The sequence below is a fragment of the Cucurbita pepo genome, chromosome LG09 (assembly GCF_002806865.2).
Source record: "Cucurbita pepo subsp. pepo cultivar mu-cu-16 chromosome LG09, ASM280686v2, whole genome shotgun sequence".
In the NCBI taxonomy this organism is placed as follows: domain Eukaryota; kingdom Viridiplantae; phylum Streptophyta; class Magnoliopsida; order Cucurbitales; family Cucurbitaceae; genus Cucurbita; species Cucurbita pepo.
This window is the reverse complement of record NC_036646.1, coordinates 7,904,830-7,916,913: the sequence shown is the minus strand read 5'-3', so window position 1 is coordinate 7,916,913 and position 12,084 is coordinate 7,904,830. Positions and strand designations below refer to the sequence as shown.

The window sequence follows — 12,084 nt, the reverse complement described above, 5'->3', positions numbered from 1 at the left end:
GATTATGATGTATAATTGAATTAACAGATAATTAAAGAAGCTTAGATTTTCTTTAAAAATTGTTCTTACCAATATATTTCTTTATATAATTAAATTATTAGTTTAGTTTTAATTTTTTTTAAATGTATATATTTAATTTCATAATATAATTTTTAATAAATTTTGTGTTAAATAGACCTGTGATTTTTTTTTAAATGTTAGGTAAAACATAGGTTGAATATAATTGAAAATTTCGGCCTCTTTATTAATAAAATATTAATGAACCAATATCATATTCAAATAAGAACGATCATGAGAATAATGTGACTAAGAAACGCTTAAAAGAATTGAAAGTTACTAACTATACTAACAAGGTGCAGTTTGTTTTTTAGTAGCTCAATCATAGAAACTTCATTGTTAAGTATGCTTTGTTTTGGGTAACGGTTGGAAGAGCTCATGTTGGTCTGTAATGATACTCTTCACTCATGTTGCAGGGGAAATAGGGGAATGTCGGGATACGTAAGTCCCAAATCCAGATTCCGAGTCGTGATTATGGGAGGATTGTTAGGAGAAAAGTCTCACGTCCAATAATTTGATAATATTTATATTTCAATCCTATAAGTTTCTATAAAAGAGAAATTATAGTTGACACTTTAAAATCAATCGATTTATTAATTCTCTCTTAGTGCTAATTGGCTAATTAATTCTCTAATAAAGGATTACCGACCAAGTTATTCTTTTTTTTAAATAAAAATATATATTTTTTAAGTAATTAATTAAAAAAATAAAAATAAAAATCTGCAGATTTTAAAATATAAATAATATTTTTGAATTGAATTGAGCTAATGGATTAACTTTGGGCCTAGTGCAATGGGCTAGCCAATTCTCATATGGCCTTAGCTTGATGGATCCAACTTTCATATGAGATATCGAGATATCATGAGCTGGGTTGACTCGAACAATCCTAATAGAATTCACTATCCAACCTAACCAAATTCTCTATCTTCGAGTTAGGTTGGGTTGGTCAGGTTGACTAAATCAAATGTCAACCTCGATTTTTAAAAGTTCAGTTCAACTTAAACCGAAGAAAAATCTAACCCGACCCAATTTTTGTAGTTTGGGTTGGTTAGTTCAGGTTTGAGTTATATGAATACCTGTAGTTGAAAGCTTCCATTTTTAGCATGATTTTGATACTATTTGTCGGGAATCTATCAATATGTATCATCTAAGCCATTTGTTTTAAAAAATGTAGAGCAATTTTAGGTTCTGAAAATTTAGGAGACTCGTTTTTTCGTTCATCTCATCATTTTATCGTAAGGTCATGAATGTCCTTAAGCAGATAAGGGTTGTTAGGGTGTCTCATGACTTTTGTCCACCTCTCGAGGAAACTGTACTAGGTTATCTATTAGTCGAGTGGTGATCAATTTCTAGGTTATCTATTGGTCGGATAGTGATTGAGTACTAGTTTATCTAGTGGTAAGGTGGTGATCTTCTTCCCAACTAGTGTTTATGTTTTGAACGATGGTCTCCTAGAAAACCTAGCTGACCCAACCTTCCTCCCTTTCGAAGTGTGAACTCAAGCAAGTAAAAGTCTCGACCTTTTTATAATGCTCGTCGATCAATAGGGACATTGATTGAAATAATAAAAAAAAAAAGAACCAAACATTGATTGAAACCCGACCTTTTTATCAAATTTCAACATCTTCAATCGATTCAAATAAAAAAAGAACCAAACATTGATTGAAACAATAATAATCATAGTAAACTTCACTTCAATCTATGAAACAACATCTCAACTAGTAACAAAATTGCAATGAATTTAAACATTTTTGTATCTTTAGGAGAAAAAACATTTATCCCCTTCGTACAAAGTGAAAAAAATAATGAAACATTTGATGTCGGGGAGGCAACCAACATCTCATACCATGAGGTGTCGTGACCTTTCACAAATCCAAGAATTTCTGTCCCAAACAACTCAGCTTCCTTTACTCTCGATAATGAGTCCCTTTGTGATCTCCTTAACTTTTACAAAAAAAACCAAGGATAGTTTAGACTACGAGAGAAAAAGAGTGTTTCTCTTGTTCTTAGTTGTTTATCTATCTAAGCTACCGAGTTGTGGTATTGGAAAGTCGATAGCTTTTGTTGGACTACTGAAAGTTGTTATGCTTTTTGTAATCTCGATATTTAGGTAGGATCTACAGTTGTAGAAGACGGGATGTAATTCCGAGTTTGGGACAAACCAGTGTAGTTTTTGTGTCATCTCTTTTTTTCTATCTCATTTTTCTCTCGACAAGTGGTATCAGGTCCCTTCGATTTATGAGTCATTTGTGGAGGCAACAACTTTCAAAAGAGTCATGGAGTAAGGAGGAAAAAAATTTGGATGTCGGAAGATGTAACTTAAGGATTATTCAACCTACAAGAAAACACACAAGGTGTTAAAAGGAGAGACCGAATGAATGTCAGATAAAAGTTAGAAAGTCTTGTGTCTCGACATTCTCCTACATCTCTTGATATGAACCAAGAGACATCAATCATACAATATACTTCAATGAAGTTGTGAAGAAAAGGTTGTCAAAATTATCAAAAAGATGTTTCAATTCATGCTACATTGAAGAAGAATGAAGTTTGATTGTTGTAAATTTTGGGTGGGTTACAATTTAGAGTAATTTAGAGTTATTGTATTTTAAGACTTGTTATTTAATTTCGGTTACATTTACATAATGGCTAATTATGGTCATAAAGTAGGAATGTTACAACTCTTGGAATACCTTTAGTAGTTTCATTTTTGAGGCTATATAAAGCCATGTATGTTGTATTTGTAAGGTAGACTTGGAAAATATATAGAAAGAAGCATTTGTGCTCTTCTTTAGCCAATGGCTAAGTTTCTTTGCAATTCTATGTAGTTTAGATTGCATGTAGAATCATTCAAGCTCGACATGATCAATCTTGCTTGTGGAGTGATTCGAATCTCAAACAAGTGTTTGTGATATTTGATCAACAAGAATCATTGAAGCTAGACATGATCGATCTTGCTTCTGGAGTGATTCGAATCTCAAACAATGTTCTTGCCTTGAGATATTCGATCAACAAGGTAATCCGAATCTTATTCCCCTTGTATTGATTCCTTATCTTATCATTTGAAGTATATTGTATGATTGATGTCTCTTGGTTCATATCATCTCTTGCGACATGGTTACATTATTTACTTTTTGTTTCTAAGAGTGAAGACGGGGTTTAGAGACGAATTAAGACGGAAGCTGTGGGCATATAACACCCGAGTAAAAGAGGGGTTACATGAACGAATTGAAACCACATTCAAATGAGAGCGATCTTGAGGATAGGATGACTAAGAAAAGCTTAAAAGAATTGAAACTCAGTACGTATAACAACAAGGTATACCTACCTTTTCGGTAGCTCAATCATAAGAAATTTATGCATTATTTTTCATTTGAATAAAACAAAATGAATAAAATAATTGGAGTGAGAAAGCTATTTATTGTTCTTCCTTTTCATATAATAGTTGCAAAAATGTTTGGAGTTGTTAAAGAGGAATAATAATGAAGCACATGGAGATGGCCAATATGCCTATTCCACTCCACATGCCAAAACTATCTTTTATCTTAATCATTATTTTACATTTTTTTTTTATAGCTAATCTCGAATTGACTTTTTTTCGAGCCAAAAATTCATATTTATGACGGGTTAATTGAAGAATATATATTATAATTAATTGAGCTGGTTGTGACGGAAGACTGAATCACATTCACTTATTTGTCACTCAGCGCTGTACTCAAAGAGTATGGATGACAACAGAGCACGGTCGAGATGTACTCACTATCCTTATCCTCATGGGGATTATTCATCTACGTCCCTATCTCATTCCTCATTTTGAGAAAATTAAGGTTAGGAGAGTATGGATGACAACGGAGCACGATCAGGATGCACTCACTATCCCTACTCTCGTGGGGATTATTCATCTACGTCTCTATCTCATTCCTCATTTCGGAAAATTAAGGTCGGGAGAGTCTGGATGACAACGGAGCATGGTCGGGATGCACTCACTATCCTTATCCTCGTGGGGATTATTCATCTACGTCTGTATCTCATTCCTCAGTTTAGAAAATTAAGGTGAGGAGAGTATGGATGACAACGAAGCATAGTCGGGAGGCACTCACTATCCCTTCCTCGTGGGGATTATCCATCTATGTCTCTATCCCATTTCTCATTTCCGGAAATCGAGGTCGGGAACGAGGAATCTCTATGTGGGGATTGGTCCCTATCAAGGGAAAACCTCTGTATTTTATTTGTTTATTAATTTATAATATAAAAATAATCATATTATGAAATTGGGGGAGGGGTGGAAACATAATTTAGCTTAAATCCCATGATAATGATAGCCATTTTGTGTTGGGGCCTGCGGGGGAGATCCCTTTTGTTCTCTCCTTGCGTGAGTGCGTGAGCTTTCACCAGAACCAGAGCATCCATTTCTAACTTCTCTCACTTTCCACTCATCTTCTTCCTCAAAACCCGCAATGATTCTGAACCTTCTCTGACTTTCAATGTGAATCCCCATCTCTGTAACTCCAAACCCATTTTGAAGAAAATGGGTTGTTGTGTCAGTTCTTCTAGGTCTTCTAATTCATCCTCTCCGCCGCACCATTCTGGATCTGGCTCTTCCTATCCCAAACCCACCGCCATTGGAAACAGAGCTCCTCCGCCGCTGGAAGAAGAGTCTGTCAAGGAAGTTCTCTCCGAAACCCCCAAACCCAAATCGTCTTTTGGGGAGAGGAAAACTGGGGAATCCTTCTCTGGGAGGATCAATGGCGGAATACCCATTCACCCGACTGAAGAAATTTCTGAGGTTTCTGACGTTTGCAGCTTTAGCGAAACGCTGTCTACTACGACTGTAACAGAGAAGGTGGATGATTACGAAGAGATTCGTCAGAGGATTTCCAGATCTCCGGCGAAATTGCCCAAAAGCCGGCCTAACTCCGATGATTGGGTTCTTGGAAGGGATAGACAAGTGGGGAAATCGCCAACGAGAAAATCCAATCAGTCGCCAGGCCGGATTAACGGCGGAACTGTGAAGTTGGTGCAGAGCAGAGACATGGCGCAAGGACTTTCCCGGCGGAGTTTAAGGCCGGAGCCACGCCTGCATAACAGTACTGAGAATTCATATCGGCGGTCGAGATCCCCTGCCACCACCCGGATCGACAGCGTAGCCTCGAGAACAGCGGCAGGACGGAGCCCTTCTGTCCGAAGATCCGGAATGTCGCCCGGACGGGAAGCAACCGGCGGAAGAGATTATTCCCGGAAAGAAACAGGGCAGGCTCAGCCTGCACAAAACGAAACGATTGAGGGAAAATGGCCAACAACAAACGAATCCCTCGATAACCCACTTGTTTCATTGGAATGCTTCATCTTCCTCTGATAGAACACGACGGCGTAGTTCACCGGACCGTCGAGCAGTGCCATTCAATTTCCTGTACTCTGTTTTTGTGAGTTCTTCAACGGTGGGGTTCCTATTTTTGGTCTGGAAATTGTAGTAAGCTGTAAATAATGAATGTCTGAATGGTCAATTAAGGAAACAGGCCGTATTGGTTAGGTGAGTCTCTGTTTTCTCTTAAAGTGAATCTCTAGCAATTATGCTACAAATTTGCACCTTTTTTCTTGCTCTGCCTCTCTCTCTCTCTCTTATTTAATATCTAATTTCTGGGTTGCTCTGTTCCTTAGGCCACAAAAATGGATATCAAAGATTTAGTTAGTGTTAGCTTTACACATGCTAATCAGTTCTTATGGTATTCCAAAATGAACAAAGCAGCTACTGATGGGCTCTGTTTTTCTTTATGGTACAAACACTCTGAACTCTCAGAACTAGCTCTTACATCAGTTAAAGACAAAAAGGAAGAAAGAAAAAGTAAATTTGAGTCAGCCCAGCGATGATTTCTGAATCGAAGAACAGAGTTTGAGTGGAAACGAAGGATCGATCACCATCATTAACTTACTTTCTTCAGCATTGGTAGTAACAATTCTTCTAACATTGCGTCTGACTTTTGCTTTTCTGCATATGAACCGACAAAAAAACAGAGCAAGTCCAAAACTGGAGAATTTAGACAAGATCCATGAGAAGAAATGGCTGTCATTTTATAAGATTTTGTGTATATGCCGTCATTTTCTTGGATTCTCTGGCATAATAATATACAAGGAAGAGTATCAATCATTTGGGAGTTTATGAACTCATTGATCTTTAGCAGAGACGAGAATTTTAGCTCAAGAGTTTGAATTCAAAGCTCAAGGAATTCATACATATCTCGACGTTCGAAGTTTGCTTGTACTCGAAAACCATTTTACATTTTCTATATGATTGCTGAGGGGATGAAGCCAAGAGCCTTGAAAGAGATAAAAGCTAAACCTTGTGGGAGGCATAAAAATGTGAAACTTGCTACCTTGAAGGAGGGTTGTGAGGGTATGTACAGAATAAGAACCTAAGGAACCTCTCTCATGCTCGGTTCGTTTGAGCTTATAAGGAGCTTGAAGTTTCAGTGAAATGGGAGCTGGTGGTGGCGTAGGATATGGTGTTTTGTTGTAGCTGTGGCCATGGAATTCGTTCCGGGGGAGACGGGACGGGAGCCGGGTGAGCAATGTAGGTTGGAATATGATCTCCAGGCATTAGTACTGAAACTCCATAGGAATACACAGTCATCTGCATATAAACACAACAAAAATGAAGTGATACACAAAGCTAAAGACATAAAAAGCCAACATATCAGAAGACAGCCAACAGTGTAGTGCTCACTGCTCAGTGTAGCAAAGTACCTACATGTTTATGTTTAGGAGTGGTTTAGAACAACGAAAATCACTTGCTGTCCGATCGAAAATAACTAGAAACGGTACGATAAAAGTGATTTTGACCATTATAAAACTACTCCCAAGCATGCACTAGCTCAAGTTTGCACTTGTATAAGGGTGCACTTACGATCGAGTCCATACATTGCTCGTAGCTTCGTCGGTAAGTTAGATAGATCCAAATGTTTTGTCTTTTGATAGGAACTATAAATTGAAATGGAAACTAAATGAAAGCACTGCAATAGAGGTGGATTCACCCAAAACTAAAATGGTAAGACCCGTAGTAGATATTGTCTGAACGTGTCTGTTAGGGAGAGGTTTTTACACCCTTATAAGGGATGCTTTGTTCTCCAATCCACTCTCCATGGGGGCCAGCGTTTTCGCTGGCACACCGTTTGGTGACTGGCTCTAATACCATTTGTAGCAGCCCAAGCCCACCGATAGCAAATATTGTCTGCTTTGGCCTGTTACGTATCACCGTTAGTCTCACAGGTTTAAAACGCATATGCTAGGGAGAGCTTTCCACACCTTTATAAGGGATGCTTCATTTCCCTCTCCAACCAATATGAGATCTCAAAATCCACTCTCCTTAGGGGCCAGCGTCCTCACTAGCACACCATCCAGTGATTGGCTCTGGTACCATTTGTAACACAATTCAAGCCCACCGCGAGTAGATATTGTCTCATTTAGCCTGTTACGTATCATTGTCACCTTCACGGATTTAAACGCGTCTGCTAAGGAGAGGTTTACACACTCTTAGATAGAAGGAATGCTTCGCTCCCCTCTCCAAAAGTGTGGGATCTCACAAAAACTACTATCCAAATTCTAGCTACCTCCCAAGCTCACTCTATTTATATCCACGCAACTCTAACAACTTCTAGGTAGTTACAAATATGTCTTTTTATGTTCTTGAGTACACAAATATGCACTTGTTAGTGTCCCAAACATATACCTACTAGTATCAAGCTCAGTGATTGAGCAATTAGACAAGACCACTAGGTAGGCCTTATATGTTTCTTAGAAGGCTGCAAGACGTATCCATAGGTTAAAGATGGGTCACATGATAATAATTATGAAATGTTATCTTATCAACAACGTTTGGTGTGAGATCCCACTTCGGTTGAGGAGGAGAACGAAACATTCTTGTAAAAGTGTGAAAATCTCTCCCTAACAGACGCATTATAAACCTCGAGGAAAAGCCCAAAATGAAAAGTTTAAAGAGGACAATATCTGCAAATGGTGAGCTTGGACTGTTACAAACGGTATTAGAGCCAGACACCGGAATGCCAGCGAGGATGCTGGGCCCTGAAGGGGGTAGATTGTGAGATCCTACATCGGTTGGAGAGGAGAACGAAACATTCTTTATAAGGATGTGGAAACCTCTCTCTAACAGAAGCATTTTAAAAACCTTGAGGGGAGTTCGAAAGAAAAAGTTCAAAGAAGACAATATCTGCTAGCAGTGGACTTGAGCTCTTACATTTGGTCAGCATTCTTCATTTGTCACAATGTAAGATTTCAAAAATTACATTCTAAAGTCTATTCTTCGTCTATCAAACTTGATTGTTCGAGAATATGAACGAAACAAGGTTTTTAAAACGTATTTGCTAGGGAGAAATTGTCACACTCTTATAAAAAATGCTTCGTTCTCCTCCCCCAACTGAGATCTCACAATCCACCCCCTTTGGGCCCAACGTCCTCGCTGACACTCGTTCCCTTCTCCAATCGATGTGGGACCCCCAATCCACCCCCCTCGGGGTCCAGCATCCTTACTAGCACATTGACTCATGTCCACCCTCCTTTGGGGCTTAGCTTCCTTGCTGATACATCGCCAGGTGTCTGGCTCTAATACCATTTGTAATAGTCAAAATCCACCGCTAGCAAATATTGTCCTCTTTGGACTTTCCCTATCAAGTTTCTCTGTTCGAAGTTTTTAAAACAGGTCTGCTAGGGAGAGGTTTTCTCCCCCACCGATATCGGACCTCACAAAAGAACTACCCGGTTCTTGCCTAGAATCCATAATTAGGAGACAATAATGTGGTGTGATAAAAACACAGTGCTCATAACCAATACTGCAGAATTCAGGAAGAAAGCAAGAACTACAAGATAAACTTGAACTTTCAAAACTGCAAGGAACCCTTTAAAATTGTAATTTGGAAGGAAAGACAAAGATAGACACAAAGCAAGTTGTTCTGATATCAAGTCCTACAACATGGGTTGTCTCAATTGACAAGTACCTGACGAGAATTTTTCCATTTTGAATTCAAGACTTCAAGAACTTTGACCAACAAACACAGACATACAGACAGAGATATAGAAGGATTTTGAAGAAGGGCCATCACAAATGAGCAACAATGGCATCCCCATACAGCCAACTAAAGATAGAACATACAACAATCCAACAACAATGAACAAGAAGCACCTCAAAAAAATTTGCCAAACACAGCATACTCTAAAAAAAACTGCAGAAGAATTAGGCACAAATTGGGGAAACTCACTTTGGGCGAGGGGTGGCCAAGCTTTGCAGCAAAACCCATCTGGGCCTCAGGGTCAAGGTGGCTCCTCCGGCCACCGTCGTGAGAGAAAGCTGAGGGAGTGGGTCGCAAAAACCTTTCAAAGATAGCCATAAGCAGGAACATTGAGACGAGAATGGCGGTAGCAACAAAACCAAAAGAGACAGCATCAACGGAGTTGTCGAAGTGCCTCCAGTGGTCCTGTCTCTGGACGTCGAGAGGAGCCCCAGTTGGGGACCATCCATAGCTTTCCTCACCCATATTGCGATGGTGAAGAGTTTCAGAGAAGTTTGGGCGATTCGGCATGGCTGGTGGTTTTGTAGGTCATTGTAGGTGAATTAGGGAGAGAAAATGGGAGGGACACAGAGCAGTGAGGCTTCTGGGTGCTATCAAGAACTTGAGCAGGTACTGAAGTTGTAATATAGGCCCCAAACAGAGAGAGAGACAGGCGAAAGAAAGGGTGTGGGCTACCATCACACCAACACAGTTCAGCGGAGGGTGAAAACAGAGCTTTGGAATTTGGATTGCTTTCTTTGGGAATTTGTAATTCCACAGTCACTTTTGGAAATGGTTTGGTTTAGCCCTCACAATTTCTGCCGTGTTTCAGATTTCCTCTTTGAGTCACCAATTTTCACCGCGGAGGGAAAGCTACTAGTATGGGCTAGCGATGAATACATTAGACTGTGTGCCTACGTTTGAGGACTCTGGTCTTGAAGGGGGATTGTGATATCCTACATTGGTTGGAGAAAATCGTAAGGCTAATGCAATCTCACATCAGTTGAAGCTGACAACAATATGTAACAGACAAAAGCTGATAATATCAATTAGTGGTGGGCACATCAGGTGGTGTGTCAATGTCCGAGGACACTGGGCTCAGGAGGAAGGGGATGAATCGTGAGATCCCACGTTGATTAGATAAAATCGTGAGGCTGATGGACGCTGGGCCCAAACGAGAGAAGGGTTGAATTGTCATATCCCACATCGATTGGAGAAAACTATGAGACTGACCGATGTTGGGCCCCAAAGGAGAGAAGGTGGTGAATTGCAGATCTCACATCGGTTGGAGAAAACCATGAGGCTAACAGACACTAGGTGTCACAGTCATGCTTGTCCAAATACGCTGCCTAGAAACCGTGATTGTGACACTGGACCCCAAAGGAGAGAAGGGGTTGAATTGTCATATCCCACATCGATCAGTGAAAGCTGAGAGAAGGAGTGAATTGTCAAATCTCACATCAGTTGGAGAAAACTTACTGAAAACCACGAGACTGACATACATTGGCCCCAAAAGAGAGAAGGGGGGAATTGTCACATGGCACATCGATTGGAGAAAACTATGAGGCTGACGGACGTTGGCCTCAAAGGAGAGAAGAAGGTGAATTGTCAAATCCCACCTCGATAGGAGAAAACTATGAGACTGATGGACGCTAGACTCCAAAGGAAATAAATGGTGAATTGTCGGATCCCACGTCAATCGTAGGATTATGAGATCGGATCCCACGTCAATCGTAGAATTATGAGACTGACAATCATACATAACTAGTCGACAGGTGGATGGTCTCATCAATACCATAGCCGAGGAACATCAACTTGGAACAGTTAAAAAATTTCAGCTCCCTCAGCCGAGAAATAATAATTTTTATTTGTATTATTGAGACAGAAAAAACGTCGATAATAATTAATAAAATGATGGTTCCTCAGAGGACAACACATAGGCTGTAAAATGGGCCAACATTGGGCCCAGCCCAACAACTCACTCCTCCTTCCCCCAGCCTTTGGATCGACTCCAAATTCCCATTTACCCCTTCAATTCTCATAAAATTACATAAACTGCCATTTCCCCTCCAACACTTCTACACTAAATTAAATACTATAATTTTATTTTTTTGTCCTAAGACAACTTGAAAAGGAAAAAAACTACCATTATTTAATTGGTTTTAAAAAATAAAAAATAAAAAATAAAAAATAAAAAATAAAAAACAAAAAAATTATCTTTTTGGCCTTTGCGGGAATGGGTGTAACTTAAAATATCATAAAAATAATTTCAAAACTGATATTTTTAATAAAAAGTCTAAGAAATGGTTTTAAAATTAATATATTTTAATAAAAAGTTTAAAAAAAAAAAAATCGGAGTATTAAAAAAAATCCAAAAAAATACACGCCACGCCGACATACGAAGCCCTACAAAATTAATTTTTAAATAAATAAAATAAAGGTACTAGATCCGACCCACCTTGTTTGCGGACCGAATCCCATCAAACCGGACCCACACTCTCACATGCCACCGTGTCGGGTCGTGTGCCCGGGCCGAAAGTCCCACCACTAAAAATCCGACACGTGGAGAAACTATGAATAATAAATAAATAAAAATAAATGGGTGGGGGACAAAAAAGGACTGCACTGGTACAACACGTCAGCTTCAGTCCAGCTTGTCAGACCGTAGACAAACATTTGGAGCATCAAGTTCCGTTAGATTGTCTTGTAATTGTAATCAACGGTTCAGATCTTACCGCGCGGTGGAGAATGGATCCTAGCCGTTAAAACAGTCAAAAGGTCCACGAGTCAATTTTTTTTAATATATTATTTATAATTATTTAAATTTGAGAAATTAGAAAAAATATGAAGTGTGTTGAGTGTGAGTGAGACAATAATGTAATTTCTAATTAAAAAAATAAAACTTTGGTCCACCCTTAAATGCGACATATTACTTCAAAATTTTTGCGATCGGAATTGTAACAGTGATTTTGTT

General features: G+C 39.0%; 2 protein-coding genes across 2 annotated transcripts; one reads left to right on the top strand and one right to left on the bottom strand.

Moving 5' to 3' along the window:
* Positions 1-4,337: 4,337 nt before the first annotated feature.
* Positions 4,338-5,655, top strand: LOC111802557. Its single transcript, XM_023686966.1, has one exon. It carries the CDS (start codon positions 4,583-4,585, stop codon positions 5,408-5,410), a length of 828 nt encoding a protein of 275 aa, XP_023542734.1. The 5' UTR covers positions 4,338-4,582; the 3' UTR covers positions 5,411-5,655.
* A 447-nt stretch (positions 5,656-6,102) lies between these two features.
* LOC111802594 lies at positions 6,103-9,826 on the bottom strand. The gene is made up of 2 exons (XM_023687021.1): positions 9,321-9,826; positions 6,103-6,682 (listed from the first exon to the last, which is right to left on the bottom strand). Exons 1-2 carry the CDS (start codon positions 9,639-9,641, stop codon positions 6,500-6,502), a joined length of 504 nt encoding a protein of 167 aa, XP_023542789.1. The 5' UTR covers positions 9,642-9,826; the 3' UTR covers positions 6,103-6,499.
* Between the last annotated feature and the right edge of the window lie 2,258 nt (positions 9,827-12,084).